This window comes from Monomorium pharaonis, chromosome 3 (assembly GCF_013373865.1).
Source record: "Monomorium pharaonis isolate MP-MQ-018 chromosome 3, ASM1337386v2, whole genome shotgun sequence".
Lineage (NCBI taxonomy): Eukaryota > Metazoa > Arthropoda > Insecta > Hymenoptera > Formicidae > Monomorium > Monomorium pharaonis.
In genome coordinates, this window is record NC_050469.1 from 21,428,952 (window position 1) to 21,453,797 (window position 24,846).

The following is a 24,846-nucleotide window of genomic DNA, read 5'->3' on the forward strand; positions in this document are numbered from 1 at the left end:
GTTAAACTAAATCTTTTTAATAACAAACATTTTTGTGTTCTGTATATTAAACACTTACTAAGTAAAATGTAAAACAACACAGTTTTTGATTGTAATATATTTTTTATTTATTAATTCTCTAATCAGAATTAATTTTTTAAATTTATATTTTAAGACCTTTGTCGATACATAAAGTTAAGGGCATCATATATTTTATTATATTACATAATTAATTCTAAGTTTAACAAATATATATATATACGCCAATAATAAAGACATATTATGCAAATGCTAGTTGCAAATACTTATACTTATAATTCACTATATCACATGTTTTTAATATACTAAAACTTGACAATATCAAACCACATATAAAAAATGTGCACTAAAACTTAATATTACAATTCACTTAACTACCTAAATTTTTCATTTGCCACGTTTGTAATATTTGCGAAACGTGCTAATAAAAATATGAAAAACAGAATAACAACAGCCCAGACGCTTTTAACAGATTATGCTCTTATATTATTTCTAATTACTTATTTTTTAACTAACAATCCGCGTTAAGAAAGAAAATGATTCGCATAAAAGGCGAAAATTTCCAAAACGCGATCATAAACATCTGCAATATGCAGTACTTAAAAGCTTGCAAAGTAACTAAATTCTTGTTACTTCTATTATCGACATTAAGTATTATAATTACTAATGGTAACGAAATTTTAATGGCACTTGCTACATTAGAGATTCTTGTAGAGAATATAAAAATTATTTATAATTGTACTGTAAGTACTGTAAGTACTTTTTACAATTATCCTTTTTTAAGGGGATCCTGGAGTGACAAAGTTACTGACATTTTTTTGTGAACTTGGATTTTCAAATTGGAATAGCAAAATGCAAAATTCTTTTACACAATTAAAATACACAAAAAAAATGAAGGGTGCGATGTACAATTTGTTCTGATGAATTTAAAAAAATTATTTATTAGTTACCTAATGACAATATTTGCTTTATACAAAAAATCTACAGTTTATATGTATAAAATGGTCCCATTACCTCCTAGAAAAAACTTTCAGGAACAATATTGTGCAATTAGAAATAAGATTAGAAGCCTAGAAAAAAAGATTTGCATTCCGCAAATTAAAAAATAAAAAAACGAAAATTTAGATTATAACGCGTAAAAAGTCAATAAGTATAGAGCAATATGAAAAAATTTTTTTTCGTTCCCAATATAAAATCCAATTCATAGATTGATATTAATATGTATACTTAAATTCTGGAAATGAATTTCTAAATCTATAAAAAAAATATATATGAAATTTTATTAATGATGTGCACAAAAAAGATGTGACTCTACATTATTGATCTCGATCAAATTTCAAAAGCACTCCAGAATCCCCTCAACTAAAGAAATTTCATATTGTACAAAAGAGTTACAAAACTTTAAGGTAAGTGCTCAAATGTAGAACTCGTATGTAACTTTGTCATCTAATTGATTCAGTAATTATTGAATCAATCAATACAGTTAAAAGACATTTTCCGATTTATTACTAAATTTTTATATAAATTTTCGATTATTACTTAATTTCCATTAGAGGAAATCCTCGGTCGACGTTACTGTCGCTTCTATCAATAGCCCGAAATCCAATTCTGTAAGACTAGCTGTAAAACAAAATATTATACTTTCAAAGTTACTTTTAAAACAATATAATTATACTACTCCGAGAACGTCATTTAATTAAATCTCACCTTTTGCAGTAAGTAAATCTAAAAAGGTGTCTAATGGTGATAAACGATCTGCTGAAGGAAACGCCGCCAAACCTGAAAACAATTTATAATTGTTATGTATTATTTTAATTAAATTAATTTATTTATTAAAAAATTAAATTTATTAAGTATTTATTAAATTTATTTATAAAAGTATTTATATAAAATTATTTCTTTTAAATTTAAATATTTATTAAAATGTTATTCGTAAAATATTCAACTGACTGTTATGATGGTTACGGTGTTGTAAAGTCCGACTGCTGGTTCGATTCTGGGATACTTCACCACATAGAATATTAGCGGCATGTTCTCTGGCTCGCAACATTAAACTAACTGGATGTAGCCATTGATTTAAGAGCCTCTTTGCGCGAGATCTTGGCAATAAGGACAACAGCTTCAATTTCTGAACGACATTTTCCTTTGTATCGCTGATATCTAAATGAAAGATTCATCAGCTTATATTTAAAAAATGTTTAAGTATATCTTTTATCTAGATATTATTTAAGGAATGTAGCAAAGATACATGATAATTGTTTGTTGCATATGTACCAGCTAAAATTATTTTAGTGACGTCAACTTGAAGCTCAAATACAGAGCGTTCAATGTATTGTAAGAACATGGAATATTTAAGAGTACGGTAGCCAAGATAAGTGAAAAATGATGCAAATCCTTGTGGTGCTGGATAAGCGATATTCTCTATGGCGTATCTATATCGTTGTAAAAGCATAAACAATAACCATCGTCTAGCTTCATCCAATTGGTCTCTGCAAAAATTAATTATGAAAATATTTAATACAATGATAAAATAGGTAAAAGTTTTATTTCAGATATAATGACTTTAAAATATTAATATTTTTGACTTTAAAATATTAATAGTTGAAAATAACATCTACAGTTATATAAATTTATGATCATTTACTAGATAAGTTATAATCAAGAGAGTAATATATAAAATTATGTTAAAATAATCAGCTTACATGAGACTGAAGCCACGTTCTTGCTCAATTCTCGGATCAACACCGGCTGCTCTGCAAAGTACTTGACACAATATACGCGAAGATTCTAATTGTGCAGCAACATATCTTGTAGCCATAGCATGAACATGCAACGGAGTACAAGAACCACGTGTATGCATAGATGACGTGTGCGTGCCATTCTTCAGAAGATACATTGAAAGTTCTCGTAAATTAACAGACACAATGTGTTCCTGTTTTGAAGCGGTGCAACTTTCCGTCTCGTTAAATGGTAAGCCCGAGTCCAACTTGATGTTTCGATTGCCCATGAAGTCTCCAAATGGCATTGCAACAAATCTGTAATACCATTTATTGTTTGAACACATTTATAAATTAGATCATTCTAAACAAAAGCATTTCTGTAAACAATAAAGAAAAACTTATAGTAACTTTTTAAAAGTAACCGTATAAAATAATAGACATATGTTTGGCAACAAAGGAGAGAAAATTTAAGGAGTGATTCTGGACAATAAAATGATACAAAATGCTATTAAGGTTTTGTTTTCAAATTCCAAATATTCACGTGTTTTATGCATTTCTTACATAAACATTTAAACATAATATAATTAAAAAAACAATGCATGGAAATTTTGTTATATTCTTGATTTTCAGAATTGTAATTCAAAATATTTAAATATTCATGTAAAAAGTACCTAAAAATCACATTAATAATTACGTTTATAATTAAAAAATAGAACTTCAATCTCAATTTTGTTATTATTGATTTTTGTCTTATTTTATCACCTAGAATCACTCTTTAATTTTTTTCACCTGCCGATCTCTGTATAAATTATATGTACATATACCTACAAATAATAAATATACACTGGCACAAAAAAACGAGACAAATTTTGATCGAATTTTTAGGAATCTTCAAAGTGACGTAACTTTGCGAAAAATCATCCAAATTACATAAACTTTTTTCTAAATTAAAGAGTAAAGATTCTACTTTAAGAATCTCTAGGCGTAAGTTTGATTTGTTAAGTGACCCTTTTATATCACGTGAAAACCAAACATGTTTTTTTTCATCGAAAAAAGTAAAAGCTTGTTATTATTTTTCACAAGTTTATCGTTAAAATATTGTTAATATTAATACAGATTCTTAAAATTCATTCTTTTCTAAGCAATTAAAAAAAAATACATATCGATACGATGTTTTTTGTTGATTATAAACAAGTTTACATTTTAGGATATTTTAACGAATAAATACAATATTTTTTGGATACCATGAAACGGTATCAATATACTATTGCACATTTAAGAATCTGGATTGATATTAGCAAGATTTTAACGAGAAACTTGTGAAAAATGATAAACTTTTACTTTTTTCAATTAAAAAAAACATGTTTTATTTTCATGCAATATAAAAGAGTCACACTTAAATCAAACTTTCACCTAGGGATTCTTAAAGTAGAGTTTTTGCCTTTTAATTAAAAAAAAAGTTCATGTAATTTGGATGATTTTTTTGTAAAGTTACGTCACTTTGAAGATTGCCTAAAAATTCAATCCAATTTTTGTCTGGTTTTTTTTGCACCAGTGTATTTTGTCTATAAAAAAAAACACAAATTAAGATAAAATAGAGTAAATTAGCATTATTTTTACATTAGCATGCAATTAGTTGAGGATGGAATTAGCATGAGAAATATTATTACCCTCCACTTGGAGACATTGGAGTACTGCATCTGGACAATGCTTCTGGTTGATAACAAGCTAAAGAAACCAACAGTTTCTCCGCAATATGACTAGGTCTGAATCTTAGTTTGTCACTACCATTTTTACTCAACTGATCCCACAATCTAGTCCATAAATCGCTACGATAAGGAACGAGTCTCTGTTGTGGCGAAAGTAACATTACCGATGTGTTCCAGAGTTTCTCGTGACTCAGCGTAATCTCCAAATCGTTCATCTTTATATCGAAAGTCATATAATCCCCTATAGTAGTAACGGGTAACAGAGACAGCAAGGGAATGGTATCCGTGAGAAGATTCTTTTGTACCAAAGCATAAGAGTTGCCTATAAGAATCTCCTGCATAAAGCGCGGGATATCCAACGAACGTGGCTTTTCCGCGACGATGGACATTAACTCCGCAATAATTTCCATATCGTTTTTATGGCAGAGAAAATAATGAAGTATTCCCAGGCGGACTTCCACTGAGGTTTCCTTGCGAAAAACCTCGACAAGAAAATCCGAAGGAATTGTCAACTGCACTAGATCCAAAGTAGGCAGATCTATCGTCAGTATACTCGTATTAGAATTTGCGAGTAGACTATTTCCATCCAAATTACTCTTGCCATCTGGATAGGAATTTTTTCTTGCGGTTTTATTAACATTGTCTAAATCGAGTAATGGCACCAGATAAGAGACGCGGGATGGGATTGTCGGCGGCGGACCGCACAGTATGTGACAGCAGGGTTCGTGGTTCACGCCGATCTCAAGAAGATGAGCAAACAATCCCGGCACGAATACGATCATGTGATGGCTCTCGTAGATTGCGAAAGTCGGCCTCATCAGTTTGGCGCGAGACCATGGTATACCCGGTATAACGCAATGAATCACGCAACTGTGATGCAGCAGCGTCACCGAATACGCGAAGTGCACTGTGTTGGACTCATTCAGGGAGTTGAGTACATGCTGCGGCGGCTGTACCGGCCGGTAAAGATAGTAGTGACAAACACAGACCATCCCCTTGGTGTCCGACACCACTATGAGATCTAGGGAACAATCGTGGACTCGCAGGGGTATCACATCATCCTCGTAAGTCCCACAGCTAGAGGACGGCGACAGTAGCGGTAAGTTTAGTGGGATATTCAGCTAAAAAGATACAACAGGTTTTACGCTAATACGACGCTAATACAATGCCATGCATTTTGCTACAAAGTTTAATTAGTAAGCACACGTGAGATATATTAAGATATTATTTAACATATTAATCAGTTTGTACTATATAGACTGTTAGTAACGATCACAGATACATAAATTTATAGTTCAAATAGGTGTATTTTTGTTCTTACGAACAAATGCTTACCACAGTTTCATGGGGTAAGTCATCATGAAACTGAAGACCACTGAGAGTTGGTTTCGAGGATCTGGAATTATTCTCGTCGTCACCCTCGGTGACCACACTCGTGGGAATTCGTCGATGATGTATGTGATAAAGAACTTGATTAATCATATCCCATTGAGCCCATATAAATGTTTTTACAAGTGTCTCAGATTTCAGTTCCTTTATCGGTTTCGAGTGACTTACAGATGTATCAAAATGAGCAGTGTAGGTCAGAATACCTAAAAATAATATAAAAATTATTAAAGACACATCAATGACTATAAATAAAATGTCTCAACTATAAACATTTTAAATTCACATGTAAAAATTATATTTTTACAAATAAAAGAAAAATTGCAATAGTAGTAAAAGTACAATTAGACTCTGCTCACATTCATGATGTATTAGTACTAGAAACTTGTCCATAGCTAGTTGCTCCTTTTCTCTATACAGAAATTGTATCCTCACTTGTTTAGACCTCTCTATCTCCAGATCGTGTATTTTGGTATCATCGGTAGTCAACTCCATGATAAATACTCTATAGAACTCTCCGGAAGACTCGTGCATGTGATCTGAACAGTAATCCTCTGGTGGAGGATTTGGTGTAATCTCTTCGAGGTGATTCCTCTGTTTCGTTACATATCCCAATAAAGTGCGACTTTGATTGATTGTAGCTTGAACAATGTTCAACACCTCTGAAAAACGGTGCAGCACCTGAATTCAAGCAAAAACATTTAAAATATCCACGCGAGAAAAGACTTTATTAATTCGTAAACTTCTCACCTGTAATCTGTTGTCAACCTGGTCGTAGCGGCCGACTATGGTACACGACGTGCACGCGTCGTTCCTCTCCGATTCTTCTACCCATCCGATAAGTATCGAGCCGTCCTTTTCCTGCCCGAGTAGCTTCCATTTCTCGGCTAAGGAAACAAAGGGAGAGTTATTATCTTTCCACCTTATAAACATGTTTACCCTCTCAACGCTTTTTGTTAGTCACACAAAATTATCCGTCGCACTGCAAATGTCTTACGTAATCGTCTTGTGCTGCTATTTTTATATGTGCACGCGGATGTACAAAATATTTTTATACAGATAAGCCGAACAGATAAGCTTTGATATGCTCCAATAACTAAATTTTTCATTTGACAAATTAACAATCTGTCAACAGTTTACCTGCGTTGGTATTTTCCGACAGAAGCAGACATAGTTTCGCCGCGAGGTTCTCTATCATATCTATCGGAGACAATAGTTTCCTAAATAATTTACGTTTTTTCAATTGTCCACTGCGTTTTGCTGCAATAGTTGCAAAATATACCCCTCTCTCCGATTTTCTTTCTGTTCATCCGGTTCTTTCTTGTCGTCTGCTGCTCAGCGAACAAAGCCGAGTGATGCCGAGCGATGCCGAATTATTGTGAAAATTCGCCTTAGGCTCTACACACAACGGATAAATATTAAATATATAAATTAAAATTAGGCATTAGAATTTTATAGAATCAGTTTTTCCTTAATACATGTTAAGTGTAACGTATATTGGATACTCAAATAAGATGTGGGACATTTAATTCTAAATTTAATTTATTTCTAATAAAATTTTAATTCTTTTTCCTGATATTCTTCCATTGTGCGCAGAGCCTTTAATTGTTTTTAAAAGGTTCGGGTGAGTCGGGCGAAATAACAGCACCGTCATCACTGACCGTAGATTGTTGATTGAGTATTCTAGTAATTTCGTTGCTTTATTTTATATGTTGCGATTTTATTTGAAAAAGAGAAAAGAAATGGATTCAATTTGAGTTAAAGATCGAGTTAAATTGATCGAATTTGAAGTAGCCGGCCCTGAAAGCATACTTCCTCCCCTCTCCTTCAGAATCATGTTTTTCTACTCCGGTCTCACCGCTCTCCACTGCTCTCCATTCGGTTGAGATAATTGTGATCCTCCGGTTGCATTGAAGGGATTATCACCTTAGTATATTTTTTTGGATTATTAGGAACTACAGCTTTTGAAAAAAAATGGTCACCGGACGCGCATTGCATTTTGTATTCAAGATACCGGATCTCAGATTAACGGCGAAGTTTTACCGAGAGATTCTCGGGATGAAGGTAAAAACTATTGTTTCCCTCGTTTCTTCCTTTTTTTTGTCAAATTACTCGATTAGTTGACTATTGGACTTGTGTCTTTGCAGGTGCTGAGGCACGAGGAATTCGCGGACAAATGCGAGGCCGCTTGTAACGGGTGAGTAATCGCGCTCGTGACTTGTCACTGTGATGCAACAATAATTTTACTTGATAATAATGCGAGGAAGATTTATTTTTCATATGCGACAACGATCAAAGAAAAAAATTTTTATCTGTATATTAATTTATTGATATAAAATATAACAATAATAGAAATAATATCTATTATTACATATTTTTATATCTCTTATAATTATGATGATTTTGCTTTTAATTTTTTCTTTCAATGTGTATCGAATGGTTGGTTGCAACCTGTTGATATCTTTTGTTAATGCTCTAATATTTAATATAATTTATAATATTAATATCTATAATGAATTTAGTGACAAGTAGAAGTCTTTAGCCTCAATTTTTAAGACTGTATTTTAAGACCAAAATTTAGATCAACAGAGTTTGCTGTACTGGAAAAAAAGATATATAAATTTGTATATACAGTTTTATTAACCATTAAGAACTCTGACCAAACAAAGGATTATTTCTATTTAGTTATGCATTCATCATCGGTCAATTTTCACTTTTTGATAATCTATTTTGTTTTATTCTCTTTCTTTGTTGAAAAAAGTATGCATTGCATTCTCTATCTATGTAAAATGTTTGAATTGTTATTAAGCTGCATTATAAATATGTATCTTATTTTATAGACCATATGCAAATCGTTGGAGCAAGACGATGATAGGATACGGTCCTGAAGACACACATTTTGTGATTGAATTGACATATAACTATGGGGTAAAAGAATATGAGATTGGAAATGATTTTAAGGCTATAACTATACGATCAAAAGATGTGATTGAAAGAGCACGTGCTAATGGCTGGCCTATGCATGAGGAAAACGGAAAATTTGTGATGCAGGCACCTGGTGGATACAAATATCACATTGTTAATGAGCAACCTCCTGCTAACAGTGGTAAGCATAAAAGTTAATTAGTCTTTTAATAATTTTACTCATCTAAAATTGTGATGATATGAATCAGTTGATTATTGTAGAAACTAACTTCCAGAAAAAAGTTATAAATATAATTGTAGTCATAGAAAGAAACATAATTATAATATCATATTTTTTGCAAAATTGTTTTTTACATGTATTAATTGTTCCTTGATAGATCCAGTAGATAAAGTTATCTTATCCAGTTCCAATCTTGAACGTACTATTGCCTACTGGAGAGATATTTTGGGATTACAGATATTTGATAGGAAAGATAAAAGTGTGTTGATGGGTTACAGTAAAGATCAAGCCAAACTTGAGTTTGAAGATATTGGTGAGCATATATCAACATCTAATTTATTCTTATCAATTTTATGATTATAATCGCTTATGAATATGATTTGTTATTAATGAATTTTGTATGTTAGGCACTGAAATTAATCACGCAAAGGCATATGGACGTATTGCTTTCTCGGTACCATTTTCGGAGCAGCCTGCAATCCAAGAAGCTGTTAAACAGAGTGGAAATATAATCTTAACTGATCTAATAACTTTAGACACACCGGGAAAAGCTTCCGTAAGAGTTATCATTCTTGCTGATCCAGTAAGTACTTGCAAAAGACACTTAAAATACTTGCCACGTGGTCATATTTTATAAATTTTATTATGGTCGTTTTCTAGGATGGGCATGAAATCTGTTTTGTGGATGATGAAGGATTTAGACAACTCTCAGTTCCAGATTATGCGAGTGAAGCAATTCTAAATAGATATATTAAAAAAGAAGCGGCAGATAATGCGTGAAAAATTACTTATTCTATTGAAGTATTATTTGAAATTTAATAATATTAATCATAGACATTTATGGTGTCGGAGTACTAACTTCAGTCAAGATTAATACTTAATAAAAACATCTAAACAAAATATATAAATATGTGTGTTCAGAATACAGAGAATTTTTCTCAGTAACGACAGTACAGGAGAGAAAAGATCGAGTAAGGGAAGAGGGGGCATTTCCCCCAAGCCCAACGGATTGTTGTGTTATGTGCCCTTGCGTAAACACATTCTTGACTTGTATTGGCGACAAAGTGATGCCAGATACCTTTTCTCTCTCTCTCTGCGACACAAATTGTTCGCTATCTTTCTCTCATTATGCCCCTTCCTAGGGCGATGAGATCTCGCCTGGGCTGGGGCTCTCGATTCCCTTTCCACGGACAATAATGCACAGTCATCGTGGTACTGTGTCCCAATTGGGACAGAAATCCGTTGGATGTTAGAAGAAGAACCTACAGTCATCAGTGAGTGAACATCGAAAAGGCAACGTTATCCTAGATTAGATACGCAACAAATACAGTCCATTTCTGCAGTTGAAACTATTTGTGCAATTAACCGAACAATGCGATAAAAAAACGTTTTTATTGTTTTGCAAAAATAAATTTTATTTTTATAAAAATTTATTAAATTGTACGAGATTATTTGCACTTCTTATATTTATATTCATATTTAATGTTAAATTAAACTAAATTTTATTATGCCAAAATCTAACATTTTATTTTAATTTGGTTGCAAATCTTGTATAAGTAGAAAAAAAAATTTTTTTGTAATTTTTTCATAGAAATAAAAGCTGCTGACGCTTAGACATGAAACAGTAATTTACATGATATTAATGTTTATCAGCTTATTATACGGAAAACATTTAATTGTATCAGTAGATGGTCAATAGGTCAATAATGTACCCATATCAGTACTGAGAAAGACGCAATATACGAAGAAAGAAGATTGATAAAAGAAAAACGTATATATATTATCATCTCATAACCATTAAACACATCAGTTTTCTTAAATCAGTGCAAGACTTATATCGTTTCCATACAAAGATGAACGTTCGAATTTTGCTATCTCTTTTTCTCCTAACGCTATTCGTAATCGGTAAGTATGGATATACACAGTAAAATTTTAAATAAAAAATTATTTTATATATTACATATAAATTATATGATTATTTCTTTATATATTGACGTTTTCTAGATTAAACTTTTAAAAACAATAATATTTTATCCATACTAAATATATTTAAGTATGTTTTGACATTTTTTGGTTTTCAATTTTTAATTGACAAGAAAAAATAATAGGTTTATTAGACATAAATCTTTATTTTTAGATGATGTAAATGGAAAATTTGGATTCTCGCGAGGTTCGTCATCGCGAGGTTCGTCATCGCGAGGTTCTTCATCTAGATCTGGATCTAGTTGGAGCTCTGGACGTGGAAGTTCATCAGGTAGATACTCGACAAGCTCGAGCTCAACTAGATATGGAAGTTCATCAGGTGGACACTCGACAGGTACGAGCTCGACTAGATATGGAAGTTCATCAGGTGGACACTCGACAGATACGAGCTCGACTAGATATGGAAGTCCATCAGGTGGATACACGACGGGATCAAACTCTCTTGGACATGGAAGTTCGACAGGCGGACGCACGACAGGATCAAGTCCGGTTGGAACTTCAAGTCAGTATAGCATATTATATAATTGTAATATGCTAATGGAAGATAAAATAATATTTGTTCTAATCTTTCTGCAGTTACAGCAGAATTATATGTTGTTCTTGTTGCTTAGGTCAAACTTCGCATCAGCAAAATAAAGATGCATCCACGTCTTTCTTACATGCTGAAGGAGGAGGTGCTACTCGACCCTGTAAGTGTAACAACAGTAAATGATAACTGCAAAACGTTAATTTTTTTATAAATTTAATATTTTTTAAATGAATTTAATACTTTTATTTGTGCAAAGCTCAAACAAATTCGGCACAATCTGGCCGGCCACCCACACCACATAGTAATACAGGTGCTATTAACATTGATTGTTATTATTTATAATTAGAATTATAAAACAAAAAAAGAATAATTTTTAAATGTTATATAGTTCAGATATTATATTCTTAATATTTCTGTTATGTCTATTTTGTCTATTTCTATTGTGCTCGTATACTTGTTTTGTTGATTTTTATTGTAAAAGAATAATATATTCTTTTGCGTTATTTTTCTATTAGGAACTTATCCCGGGAGTTATAAAACACCAAGTTTAGCAACAGAGAATAAACAAAATTCTGCATATAATCCGTCAGCACCACACAATCCATCTGCACCACACAATCCATCAGCACCATACAATCCATCTGCACCATACAATCCATCAGCACCATATAATCCATATAGTCCATCAATACCATCGACTAATCATTTGCCGAAATCAACTATGGTTTCTTCGCAAAGTCATGGTAAATATATGTTAAATATAAGTATATAGAGGATAAATGATTTATAATTACTAACAAAGTTCTAAATATTATTTCATTAGAAGCTTGAAGTTTTATTTTTAATGAAATGTTGTAACAAATATTATAGGTAGATTCTTAAAAAATTGAAGTAAAAGTAAATACAATTATGTAAATAATATACTTATTTACAGAAGTATATTATTATAAATTAAAATAAATTTCCAGTATTTGGGACACTGTCAGTAATTGTATCATTTACTTTAATATTTTTAACATTTTTAGCAAAAGATTTTATACCTTTAAATTCTTGAAATTTAAGAAATAATAATTGTTTATTATAATTATGATTATTGATCATGACTTATACATAATGAGAAAATTAAAGTGAATTGAAGAATCAATGTTTTGTAGCAAGTACTAAACACTTTAAAAAGATATTCATAAAAATAATTAATTTAAAGATAATTAAATATTATACAAATATAACTTTTTTTACAGCTCCGACGTCTTTTAGCCAACCAAATGCGCCTTACAATCCGTCACAAGGAACTGCATCTAGCAATCCTTCATGGAGTAATCCACATTTTAATCCAAGTCAACCTTATCCATCAAATCCAACTAATAATATTGGCTTCAAAGATTACTTGCGCCCAACTTCAATGCCCGTCCCTTCTGCACCTTATCCGCGTCCTCCTTATCCTACTTCTGGTTCTAATTCACATCTTCCCAGTCAATCCTTCAGTCATTCGAATCCACCTCCATACAATCCCTATCATTCTCCGTACAATCCCAGTCAAACATTCGGACATCCATCTAGTTACCCAGCACATATTCCGCCACCTGTACCAAATGCATTCGGGAATCCTTATTCTACGCATCCCGTTGGCGGAACGTACGGCGCAGCTGGACATACCTATTATCCCCAACAACACGTCTTAGCGCAGCCGGCGGCACAACCATACGTACCTGGACAAACAGTTATAATGGTTCCTGGTCAGCAAAACAGTGGCAGAGGCCTCGGTCAGATGGTGAAAGAAGCACTCGTGTTCTCCACAGTCAACGCTGGAGTGAATAGATTGTTAAATCCATATCCTCATCACGTATATGATTATAACAGACCAGCGAGCAGTGGTACCAGCGAAACGCATATAACTTACAATAATCATTACTTCAACACTGCTTCTTCAGATAGCGTTTCTTCGGCTTTGCCGAATGTACCTCCGGGAAATATCCCCATTACATATCCTGCCAATTCTGCGAATCCAAATCCAGTGAATCCTAGTTCGATGAATCCAAGCCCGGTGAATTCAGGTCCGGTGAACAATCCGGTTATTACTCCAGGTGTATCAATTCCTACTATTGTCAGCAATGGTAGCACAACATATCCAGTTAACGGTTCTTCAGTAAACACAGCAGGTACAACTAATAATGTGGAAGTTTCTCCAGTTGTGCTTCCTAATGGACTTTCAGCTGACAATACAATGAACAATAAAGGAACATCCAATGAAGCAACTATTTATTCCCCGCAGTATAAAATATTGGACGATGATCTGCTAATGTTGACTGAAGAGTTATTCGCGAAACAAGAAGTCAATATATCCAAATATTTAACATTACATCTTCAAAGTAAATCTGAGAACGCAACGCACGACGCAGCTAAGGGACAGTAAGTTTTACATTTCCATAATTTTAAATAATTATTTGTATCTTATTTATATTTTTTTCTAGATTAATTTACGTGCAAGAAGAAGTATATGATTATCCAACAATCTTAGCTATTCGATCGCTCTACGACAATTATGAACACGATTCCACCATGAAGGAGAATCGTACACTGGAAAAGCGAAAGAAAGAAGACCTTCTGTTAGATATGTTCCTGAGCACAAACGTGATGGCTAAAGCTATGCAATGGTTATCGGATCGAGGTTTCATCGAGCCTTACGATTTCGACAGAAAGGACACTTTGCGAACAATCTGGTTTAACACATTCAACGGTGCTACTTCAGGATTCGAGCGAGTGTTCACATCTGAGAGATATGATACGGAGCTTCTTGGCGTGCAGGACTGGATTTACTTCAATTATCAAGAATCAAAGAATCGTATTGATTACATGGGATACGTTGATACTATGAAGCTTGGCAATGTGAGTTATATATTGATGTAAAATATACAAGCTTTTTAGCAACAGGTAGGAGAAAATTTAAGAAATAATTCTAGATAATAAAAAAATAACCGAAAATCAAGAATAATAAAATTATTTAAGGTTTTGTTTTTTAATTATGGATATTTAAATATTTACAAATAAAAAACAAAGCCTTAATAGCAATTTTATTATCGGGATTGGTGAGTTTGATTTTGTTTATGAGTTGAATGATTTAAAAAAGGGAGAGAAAGAGGGAGACACAAAAAAAAGAGAGAAGAGCGAAGAGGAGAGATAGAGAGAGAGAGCGAGAGAGCGAGAGCGAGAGCGAGAGAAGAGAGAGAGAGAGAGAGAGAGGAGCGAGAGCAGAGCGCGCGCGAGAGCGCGAGCAGGCCGAGCGCGAGAGGAGAGCGCGCGAGAGCGGACTAGCGAGCTCGAGAGCGCGCGCGCGCGCGCGCGCGCGAGCGTATCGCGCTGAGCGAGCGCGCGCGCTCGCAGATCGCGCGCGCGAGATCGCCGCCTGAGCGAGAGCGACGCGAGAGAGAGGAGCGATATCCTCCGCCGGCGAGAGCGAGCGCGCGCGCGAGCGCGCTATCGCGCGATCTCGATCGCGCGCGCGCGAGCGATGCGATCTCGCGCTCTCGCTATCAGCTGCGCTCGCGAGACGAGCATAGATCGCGCTCGATAGATCTCTCTCTCTCTCTTCTCTCTCTTCTTCTCTCGCTCTCTCTCTCTCTCTCTCTAGCTCTCTCTCTCTCTCTCTCTCTCTCTCTCTCTCTCTCTGCTCGCTCTCTCGCTCTCTGCTCGCTCTCGCTCGCTCTCTCTCTCTCTCTCTCTTCTCCTCTATCTCGATCTATCTCTATATATCTATATCCTATCTGTGTGTGTGTGTGTGTGTGTGTGTGTGTGGTGTGTGTGTGTGTGTGTGTGTGTGTGTGTGTGTGTGTGTGTTGTGTGTGTGTGTGTGTGTGTGTGTGTGTGTGGTGTGTGTGTGTTGTGTGTGTGTGTGTGTGTGTGTGTGGTGTGTGTGTGGTGTGTGTGTGTGTGTGTGTGTGTTGTGTGTGTGTGTGTGTGTGTGTGCTGTGTGTGTGTGTGTGTGTGTGTGTGTGTGTGTGTGTGTGTGTGTGTGGGTGTGTGTGTGTGTGTGTGTGTGTGTGTGTGTGTGTGTGTGTGTGTGTGTGTGTGTGTGTGTGTGTGTGTGTGTGTGTGTGTGTGTGTGTGTGTGTGTGGTGTGTGTGTGTGTGTGTGTGTGTGTGTGTGTGTGTGTTGTGTGTGTGTGTGTGTGTGTGTGTGTGTGTGTGTGTGTGTGTGTGTACATATAGCAATAGTGAGGAAAATTTACAAAAATAATTATACATATATATAGATTTGTGTTGTGTATGTAAAGATAAAAATAATATATTAGACATACAACATTTGTAAAAAAACATTTGTCGGATATATGCTTTATTCTTCTTTTTGCAGAAAGCCTCATTGGTGAAATTGAACTTCCAAATGGATGGTATTATTAGACCGAACGCAACGATATTCGTAGGCACGCTGCCCGAGCTCGAAATGTCCTTATACACAATATGTTTTTACACCAGGCCGAATGATCTATGTCCCATTTCTCTTGGCGGAAGCAAATTTAACATTTTTACGCATTCGTTTAGATATTATGGGAAAGATCTCATAGATCTTGCGCTTCCCATTTTTTAACTTTTTGTGTAATAAATAAATAAATTTTCGGCCATGATAATATAATTATTAAATATAAACTTTTCTTATAATAAATATAACGACACTTTTGTTACGTAACAAAAAGTGTATTAATTTTTATAATTAAATTATTATATTTAAGGATGAATTTTATATGAAAGAGTACTTTTATTTTAGTAATGATAATTTTAGTCTTTTCTTTCTTCCTCTGAAACATGAAATTTAATTTTTTAATTTTTTTAGAAATTTGTAATATAGAGAATTTGAAATTACCTTGTATGCACTTTTTTCAAAATAAAAGGAATATGATACTTTTAGATTTGGATTACACACAAAAAAATAATAAAATTTGTTTTAAACAGTTTTTCTAAAAAATGCCTCTATTAGAATCGGTTGTTCCAACTTCTTGGTAAACTTACCTATCAGACAAATATATGTTTGTCTTTATTTATTTAAGAAAAGAATGAAGATAGACACATGCTTACTTGATAGGTAAGTTAACCAAGAAGTTGGAACAACCGGTCCGCCTTAATCTTTTAATTAAAGTTTTTTTTTTCATTACACATGCTTTTAAGATTACTTTTAGATTAATTGAAATGTTTTCAGGAAAAAAAAATATTTTGGACAAAAGTTTATTATTGCTTTGCATGTAATCCTAACTGTTGTAAAAGAATATCATGTTACATTAAAAAAATTCAATATCTATAGTTTGAATGATTTCATTTTTGTCAGAACCGGAAGTTGAAAATGTCACATTTATTTGATAAAGCGTATTTGATTTGCTTATCAAAATCGAAAGTTATAATTACTTTCCTTAAAAAAAATAGCCTCAAACATTTTGTACAATAATTTGTAAAAAGTATATTTTTTGCGCAATTTTTATCTAAATTTAATGTATTAAATTTAATAGAAAAATTTAATAAAAATTTCACATTTTAAAGGCAATTAAATTATTTCGAGATTTTATGTTTTAATTACAAAAGAGATTTAATAAGAGATTTAATCTTAAAAAATAATAAAAAAGAATATATGTTGCATGTTTTTGTTAAGGAGAGATTGATCTCAAAATGACTAGAACTCATAATAATCTGTGGAGAAAGCGCGAGAAATCTAGAAAATATACCGTACGGCATTTACGAATGTTCTCTAATACTCTACATTTTATAAAGTTTTAACAGTAATTTAAACGTTTGCGTTAAAAAATCAAAATTTCGTTATATTAATGTTTCGAATTTTGAACTACATATTTAATTAATCTAATAACTCGACCAATTGGAACTGTACGCACGAAGAATCAGTGGAAAGAGAAAGCCTACAAGTATGAATCATTCAATGTTACAAGCGATGGTCACCGACGTCTAGGCCGTTCAGCATAAGGTCGAACAGTGTAGTATCACATCGACTGCGTGAGCAAACAGTGCGTGTCAGAGATTTCTTCGAGTTTTTAAATTAATCGGTCAAGATAATTCGGCAGAAGCAAAGCAAACATCAACGGATATGAAAATCAGGACGTACCTGATCACTGTGATTGTGATTTTATTTATTTTCGGTAATTGCATATGTTATATTCTTAAACAAATAATATATTATTGTAGATTATAATTAATAAATTATCCTTACAACATATAATATTGCAACATATAAAATATTTGCAATATTTGCAATAATTCTGCAATATTTTGATAAATAATAACCATGTTACAATATTGCTAAATACTTCGTGCCGTATGTGTAATTATAAATAATAAGGATTAAGTTAATGTGTGAAGTTTGTGAACGTGAGAAATTTCATATTTACACAAAATGTTAATTCTTAAATTTGCACAAAGTCTGTTAAGAGTGAAATGCATTATTTAATTAAAATTTGATTTTTATTTAAAAAACGTTAAATTTTTGTTAAAAGTTTTACCAAAGTTAAATGTTTTTTTAGGCTGATTTCAAATTTACGAAATACTTTAACAATAAAATAATATTTTAATTAATTGAGAATTTTTAATAAAGAAATTTTATGAGATTTGAAAAATTCTGCATTTTAATTATAAATAAACTTTAATTACATTAAAATTTAATTTAAATTAAAATTCTATATTAAATTAAAATTCTATTCTATTTTCCTTAATCCAGAATCCAGTTCGTGTATTATGTATTAACGCGGAAGCATGGTTTCGCGGAAACTCATTTACTTCTAACTATCTATAATTCACGAATTACTGGAGTTAATTTATAGTTCAAGAATTGCTGACAATTGAGAAAAACATTGTTTCCAGATTAGTCAGAAAATCATGCCGTATGTAAAGCAGATGTTATGAGTTTAAGAAAACTAGTTATTGCATCAACAAATAAAATAAAAAGAGACATTTTTAACTTATTAATAGGTACGTTTAACTTGTGTGATATTTACAAAAAAAACCACGCCATGCGCGCGCGTATATGTGTGTGTGCGTCTGGTGCGTGCGTGTGGCTGCGCGCGCGCGCGCGCGCGCGCGTGTGTGTGTGTGTAAGTGACGTAAATGCATATGTCGGATCTTAACAACATATAAAATTTATTTATGGTATTTTTATAGATCTTTTAAAATCTCCTTTAAAATATGCATAAAAATAAAATAGATACAATTAGCTGTTTAATTAGATAATAAGAAAATAAAGAAGAACATTTTAAATCCACGTAAGATTTACGTAAAACGTTCATAAATTGATTAACAAATATAGATTGCGTAATGAGTGAAATCACCAGAATAAATTGCTCTTTCATGTTACTCATACGTCATTATACCGTCTATGTACGTTCCTCGTATGGTATTATTCACTTGACAGCATTTACCATAATTGTATTACTGCGTCCATGATACCAACGGGAGATTCTCATCAAAAGTTATGTATAAAAACTGTTTCAAGATGCATTAAATTTTATATTGTGCAAAGTAATTTAAATTTGTACAAACTTTTATAACTCTTATATATATATATATAAATATATATATATATATAATATTAAAGTTGATTAAAAATTATTATAATTATTATTATATAACATACAACTGTTAAATTATTATATATAATTCTTATACATAACAATTACACATGTATATTAAACGTGCGACATGGATAAGGTGTGCCATTTATCGTAGATTTTTGTTTGTTGAGTTTGAATCCGAAAGCGATATTTTTGTATTACATCAGGTTTTTTTTAGAAAATTCAATCAAAGGTATATGCTAAAAATATGTTTTTAACCATTTTTATAAGAACGTTACGGGAGGAACTAACGTGCTAGAGACATTTAATAAAAATTTAATGAAAGCTTGAACCTTATGCTTTAAGATGATCATAATAAAAATAATGTCGCATATGTCTATCTTGAACGGTGATAGATTTTGCTGCGCGCGCACATGTTTGCCATTTCTCACTTCGTACGTTGCTTGAGAAATCTTGCATTCAAACAAACTTCCGTAAACTACATCTTTTATTTTACATTAATTTTTCTTTTTTCACATTAAAGTGCATTAAATTTCTAAGAGTAAAATTGACTTTTACTTAATGTACAATAATAAATAAACAAATAAATCAACATTGTAGAGAGAATTTAAAATATATAGATTTGATCTTGAATACATTCATCTTGAACATATGTGGGTACGAACTATCATATTCATTATAATACATAATATTGAACCAACGAGGGAGTGGGCAATTGTCGCTACATTATATAATAATCTGTTGAAGAACAATAGACCTGATAATTTGCATCGGTGTCAAATTGCGAGAAATAAAAGAGGACACCGGGTTTCATGGATAGTTTAATAGCCATCACTCAATCAATATATTTTATTTTATAACGCAGAAATTTACCTATGATTATTTCTATTTATCTCAATATGATTCTACTTGATAAATAATCAAGGTATTTCTAATTTTCATAAAGCAGATAAAAAGCAAATCAGAAATATACCAAATTCTTTTATAAAATTAATCTTTTATATAACCAAGTTTCTTTTAATGTGCATTAATTAAGATGTAATGTGCAAATTTATAAAAGATACTTGAATTTATAAAATATACAATGAAAAATACTTAACTAAATGTTGGAAGGCTATTGCACGTGATAAATAGAGTGTATAATATCGTGATTACAGCAGACACAGACGGTCGTAAAACCAGCGGACGAAGAAGCGGTACTGGAGGATGGGGCTCCTCTTCCTCCCGACGAGGAGGAGGAGGTTCTACGAGAACAACTAAACGTCCCTCACAGCCAAGTATGTAATATTATATTTATACACACGTTATTATATTTATATTATATTTATTATTAAATTTCTATTAATTAGAAGGAGGATAAAATGACAAAGTGTAAATAAATTAAGAATTTATATTTTTTATTTTGCAACGTTTTTATTAAATAAATAAATAAACGGGATAATTGCGGGTAAGATTTTATATAATATAATTTTATGTCTAATGGTGTTATTATTTGTGATTTTGTGATTTTATTTTTAATTGTAATATTTAATTTTAGTTCTAACAATTCTTAATTATTTCTTAACAATTAATAATTATTTTTATTTTTTAAATTTTATTCTTTTACATAGATTCTTCTCTACAAAAGACTTTAGTAAATTAAAAAAAAAAATAGATCATTACCTTTACGTTATCATAGAAATTAAGAAAAATAGACAGCCTGAAGATTGTCATCTTACCCTTTCTTTCCCCTATTATTATCTTTATATTTTTTACTATTATTATTATATTACTATATCTACATAATTTTATATTATAATTTATATGTATATATATATTTTTTAATATTTATATATTTGTCAGTTTTTTCAATATATTGCACAATATATTGGTAATGAAAAAAAAGAAAATGTTGTATCTCCGATTACATTGCAAAAGATCAGAATTAAACTCTTTTTCATAATCAGCTTACATCGAAATTGCGCTGCGGTTTGAAAATATTTATGTATCTGCGCGTTAGATCTCTTACAAATTCGATGAGTCACCGCTTTGTATAGACAAATAGCCTTCTACGGCTTCGTAGCATTGCTTTAGTTATCTCGAACAACATCAATGCTGTTACGTTTACAGGCTCAAGCTCGGATAAAATAGGATGGAACGTACCACCGAATAGTAACAATAAAGCACCTGGGACCAACAATGCCAAACCTTCAGCTCCGGTATCCGAACACGTTTCCAAGACTAGCGCGACTAATGTGCAATCAGGATATCCGTCAGGAAATCCACCACCGTACAGTCCATCGGGTATATTGATTGTTCTTTCGTATTTTAAAGACAGGAGAATGAAATTGGCGTAACACTAGCAAGTTTAGATCTCAGTGCTACAGAAATCTGAGAGAGATCTCTACCCCGATAGAAAGATTTTGCAAACATTGCACAATAATGGCATTAAAGATTGTGCTAAGATGATTCGCCACAACGCAACAGTTTTGTCAGAACATAATTCTTAAATAATATTTGTTAAAGATTAGACAAATATTGAAACATAAATATTTTGCAATTATTTTAGCATTTAAAATTATCACATTATAATCTTCAATATTTTCACAATATAATGCAGCAATAATAATATGCAATATTTACAGCATTTAATCTTCAATATTTAATTAAAAATTAATATCAAAAGGTATTAAAATGAATTTAACAAATATCGCTTATTCACTAGACATTTAATAAAGATTAAAAAAGAGGCACTTCGTCTGACAGATTAGTTGCGTCCGTTGCAGAGTTAAGTATCTCATTGATAGTAATAGCGGTCAGAAACTCTTAAATCATTCTTACACTATAATGCACAAATATTGAAACATGCAATATTACACATTCCATGTTTCAATATTTGTGCATCATAATTTAGGAATAATTGGGGAATAATTTGAGTCTTTTGTGCACAATTATATTTCTAAATGTTTTAAACGTGTTACGACTGAAATATTTTTCTCAATCATTGCACAATTTATTTCTAAATTTAATTTTGCAAATGTGCTGTGAAGATGATTCGCCATATTGCTATTGTTATGCCAACATATCACTTCAAGATTTAATTGCGCAAACATTTATTAATGTTTTACAAAAGGTTAATGTTTCTACATCTATTTTCTCAACTATGCCCTCATAATGACGGATTATATATATAAATCTTTTACAATTCTTTTGTCATATAATTTTATAAATCTTTTTCTATCGGGATACGTATCCTTTTTGCATTTACAATATCAAGTTGCAACATCAGTTGCTAAAATTATACATCCGTTTGTAAAATAATGTTTTAAACTAAAGTTGCAATCCTTACGCCTCCTTATGGAATCTCAATCTAAAATTAAAAATGTCTTTGCGTTTCTTTTAAAATCTTAAAAACGAAAAATCTTATCCGCGTGCTCTCTGTAAAATCTCAATCTCTTCGTGCAACTTGCATGAAGATAGTAATTTTCATTTCTAAACCTAATCTTTTTGATGACGGTTTCTAGGCGGATATCCCCGGCAGCCAGCCAGTAACCCTTACGGCAGCCCAGGTTACGGCAACCAGGGCTACCCATCCCACAACACGAATCCCTCGTACCCCGGTTACGGCGGTCACTCGCCGTACGGTCAGGCTTACAACCCGTCTATGCACCACAACGCGCCACCGGCCTACAGTCCGCCCTATGGCGGGCACTCCTACGGGGGCGGCTTCGGCGGACAGCCGTCCTACGCTCAGCCGTCTTACGTTCAACCGGCTATCTCGCAAGCGCCGGCGCTCACTGTCCTACAACCGAGTCGACCTGGGATCGGCCAGCTCGCCAAGGAAGCGCTGGTATATTCCAGCGTGAGCGCGGGCGTTAGCGCGGCCGTGAACAGATTGCTCCCCGGTGGGATCTACGGCAGAAGTCCGGGATACGGCAGCGACAGCGGCAGCGGCAGCAGCGCCGGTGGTAGCCACACCGAGATCACGTACAACAATTATTATTACAATCAGTCAAATCCGGCTAACGGGGCACAACCCGTGGCGGCTCCTGCGGCTAATAACGGCGCACCCGCCAGTTCTGCAACGCCGGTTCAGCCGCCACCGGAGGCGGACAAGAAGGCAGAAGCTAGCGCGCCTAGCAACGCCAACTCGCCCAGCCCTCAACAGGAGAGCAGTCCGCCTCAACCGAATTATCCGATTTCCAACGACGAGGTGAAGAAATTGTCGGAGAGTCTCTTCGAGGCGGACAAGAATAACGCGTACAAGTACATCACCGTGAATCTGCAGGGCGAGACGAAGGAAGACAGCACCGGGGATGATGCTCCTCTGCCGTAAGTAGTTAGAACCGTCGGTTTTCGACTGAATCATATGCTTGTTCTCCTCGTCCCAAATGAAATAATTGGATGAAAATAATTTCGCGCGTCAAGAGAGTTCCATTGACCCTGGTTCTTGGTGTATAATTTCAGCCTACTGGACGTCAAACCGGAAGCGTATGAAATCCCGACGATTAAAAGCGTACTGGCGTTGCACGATAATTACGAAATGGACGTGAAAACGAAGGAGACCGTCACGGCCGACGAGCGTAAGGAGGAAACGGAGCTGCTCGACAGGTTCTTAGAGACCGACGTGTTTAAAGCGGCGATGAAGTTCTTGGTCGACAAGGGATTCATACCGAACGACGAGTACGAGTTTAAGGACACCTTGAAACGCATCTGGTTCTCGCAATTCCAGCGAGTGGAGGGAGAGCCGTCCAGTTCAGGCTTCGAGGCAGTGTTCGTCGCGGAGAAGCTCGACTCATACATGATCGGTCCACAGAATTGGATTTACTACGCCAAACAAGAGTCACAGAAGAATCTCGATTACCGCGGTTACATAAAGGATATCAAACTAGCGGATGTAAGCAACGCCACGCTCTCGCTTTCACGTTTTTAAATAATTTTTTCTGTACATTTATATGTATATTACATAACTTCTTTATCTTTTTTTTCTTTTTTTAGAAAGGAGAAGCTATCAAGATACGTACGGCGTTCAATGTACCAGACACGAAACATGCCGTCACGACTCTTCTCGTCGGGCTCTCACCCGAGTTAGAGATGGCACTTTACACAGTGTGCTTTTACCTGCGTCCGAACGACGTTTGTCCGGTTTCACTGGGCGGAAAGGATGTCAATCTCGTTTCTACCAGATTCAATTACTTCGGCAAAGATATCTTGATTGCCGGCTTTATCGCATAAAACCCGGATTAATTAAAGTCCTTTTGAGATTAAGTTGTGCGATTAGAGATTCAAGTAGAAATCTAAGAAGAACATTTGGACAAATCTTATGTAGCAAAGTAACTCGAGAAGAATGAAATTTTAACAATTTTACATTGTGCTTATAGTTTAATATACATATATATTGATCTAGCACTTTAAGACGAATTTCGTGCTTTTATTCATTTACATATGTACAAATTTATGTTAGTGAAGAACTATACATGATCTCTCATTCTTTCTCTTATAAATCTCTTATATACTTGTCTTTATATCTTGTTATAAAATCTGAAGAGATACAATTATAATGCACATCTCAGTATCCTGGTGCTTTTCTTTTCTAGTTCTAAAAATTCCATCACAGATACTATAGTTGATCACCCATAATTCTATATCATTAGTAAACTTTATATGCTTCAATAATTTTGTAGAATTATATCGTATTGTTTCAAAGTTACCTTACTATCGAATTTACCAGCGTTTGAGAAAATTATACTTTTGTTAAAAATTACGAATATAAATCTGTATTATAAAAATAAAGATTCATCCACGTTTTTCTTACGCTGAAA

General features: G+C 33.4%; 4 protein-coding genes across 5 annotated transcripts; 3 read left to right on the top strand and 1 right to left on the bottom strand.

The window, feature by feature from the left end:
• Positions 1–82: 82 nt before the first annotated feature.
• On the bottom strand, positions 83–7,174 carry LOC105837504 (protein pigeon). Its single transcript, XM_012682353.3, has 10 exons — positions 6,974–7,174; positions 6,584–6,720; positions 6,193–6,514; positions 5,783–6,039; positions 4,409–5,568; positions 2,721–3,053; positions 2,293–2,507; positions 1,969–2,178; positions 1,726–1,797; positions 83–1,638 (listed from the first exon to the last, which is right to left on the bottom strand). The coding sequence occupies exons 1-10, from the start codon at positions 7,029–7,031 to the stop codon at positions 1,568–1,570; spliced, it is 2,835 nt and encodes a 944-aa protein (XP_012537807.1). The 5' UTR covers positions 7,032–7,174; the 3' UTR covers positions 83–1,567.
• A 297-nt stretch (positions 7,175–7,471) lies between these two features.
• On the top strand, positions 7,472–10,407 carry LOC105837505 (glyoxalase domain-containing protein 4). The gene is made up of 6 exons (XM_012682355.3): positions 7,472–7,897; positions 7,981–8,030; positions 8,674–8,939; positions 9,136–9,291; positions 9,386–9,561; positions 9,639–10,407. The coding sequence occupies exons 1-6, from the start codon at positions 7,808–7,810 to the stop codon at positions 9,756–9,758; spliced, it is 858 nt and encodes a 285-aa protein (XP_012537809.1). The 5' UTR covers positions 7,472–7,807; the 3' UTR covers positions 9,759–10,407.
• Positions 10,408–10,487: 80 nt separating this feature from the next.
• LOC105837506 (poly(U)-specific endoribonuclease homolog) lies at positions 10,488–16,411 on the top strand. Of its 2 annotated transcripts, XM_012682356.3 has the most exons (8): positions 10,489–10,883; positions 11,116–11,463; positions 11,573–11,650; positions 11,747–11,800; positions 12,006–12,233; positions 12,732–13,899; positions 13,962–14,376; positions 15,838–16,411. In XM_012682356.3, the coding sequence occupies exons 1-8, from the start codon at positions 10,832–10,834 to the stop codon at positions 16,069–16,071; spliced, it is 2,577 nt and encodes an 858-aa protein (XP_012537810.1). In that variant the 5' UTR covers positions 10,489–10,831; the 3' UTR covers positions 16,072–16,411. The 2 variants fall into 2 exon arrangements, with proteins under 2 accessions (XP_036140344.1, XP_012537810.1); XM_036284451.1 differs by lacking the exons at positions 11,747–11,800; positions 12,006–12,233 and having other exon boundaries at positions 10,488–10,883.
• Positions 16,412–17,438: 1,027 nt separating this feature from the next.
• On the top strand, positions 17,439–24,846 carry LOC105827873 (poly(U)-specific endoribonuclease homolog). Its single transcript, XM_028190587.2, has 6 exons — positions 17,439–17,620; positions 20,203–20,322; positions 21,155–21,328; positions 22,549–23,356; positions 23,492–23,921; positions 24,023–24,846. Exons 1-6 carry the CDS (start codon positions 17,569–17,571, stop codon positions 24,257–24,259), a joined length of 1,821 nt encoding a protein of 606 aa, XP_028046388.1. The 5' UTR covers positions 17,439–17,568; the 3' UTR covers positions 24,260–24,846.

Coding starts and splice junctions, on each gene's coding strand:
- LOC105837504 (XM_012682353.3), bottom strand. CDS start 7,031: ATGATAGAGAACCTCGCGGCGAAACTATGTCTGCTTCTGTCGGAAAAT. Junction 6,515..6,583: donor AGGTTGACAACAGATTACAG/GTGAGAAGTTTA, acceptor GCTTGAATTCAG/GTGCTGCACCGTTTTTCAGA. Junction 5,569..5,782: donor ACTTACCCCATGAAACTGTG/GTAAGCATTTGT, acceptor GTATCTTTTTAG/CTGAATATCCCACTAAACTT.
- LOC105837505 (XM_012682355.3), top strand. CDS start 7,808: ATGGTCACCGGACGCGCATTGCATTTTGTATTCAAGATACCGGATCTC. Junction 9,292..9,385: donor ACTTGAGTTTGAAGATATTG/GTGAGCATATAT, acceptor TTTGTATGTTAG/GCACTGAAATTAATCACGCA. Junction 9,562..9,638: donor TTATCATTCTTGCTGATCCA/GTAAGTACTTGC, acceptor GTCGTTTTCTAG/GATGGGCATGAAATCTGTTT.
- LOC105837506 (XM_012682356.3), top strand. CDS start 10,832: ATGAACGTTCGAATTTTGCTATCTCTTTTTCTCCTAACGCTATTCGTA. Junction 11,464..11,572: donor AAGTCCGGTTGGAACTTCAA/GTCAGTATAGCA, acceptor CTTGTTGCTTAG/GTCAAACTTCGCATCAGCAA. Junction 11,651..11,746: donor AGGAGGTGCTACTCGACCCT/GTAAGTGTAACA, acceptor ATTTGTGCAAAG/CTCAAACAAATTCGGCACAA.
- LOC105827873 (XM_028190587.2), top strand. CDS start 17,569: ATGAAAATCAGGACGTACCTGATCACTGTGATTGTGATTTTATTTATT. Junction 21,329..22,548: donor ACCACCGTACAGTCCATCGG/GTATATTGATTG, acceptor GACGGTTTCTAG/GCGGATATCCCCGGCAGCCA. Junction 23,922..24,022: donor AGGATATCAAACTAGCGGAT/GTAAGCAACGCC, acceptor TTCTTTTTTTAG/AAAGGAGAAGCTATCAAGAT.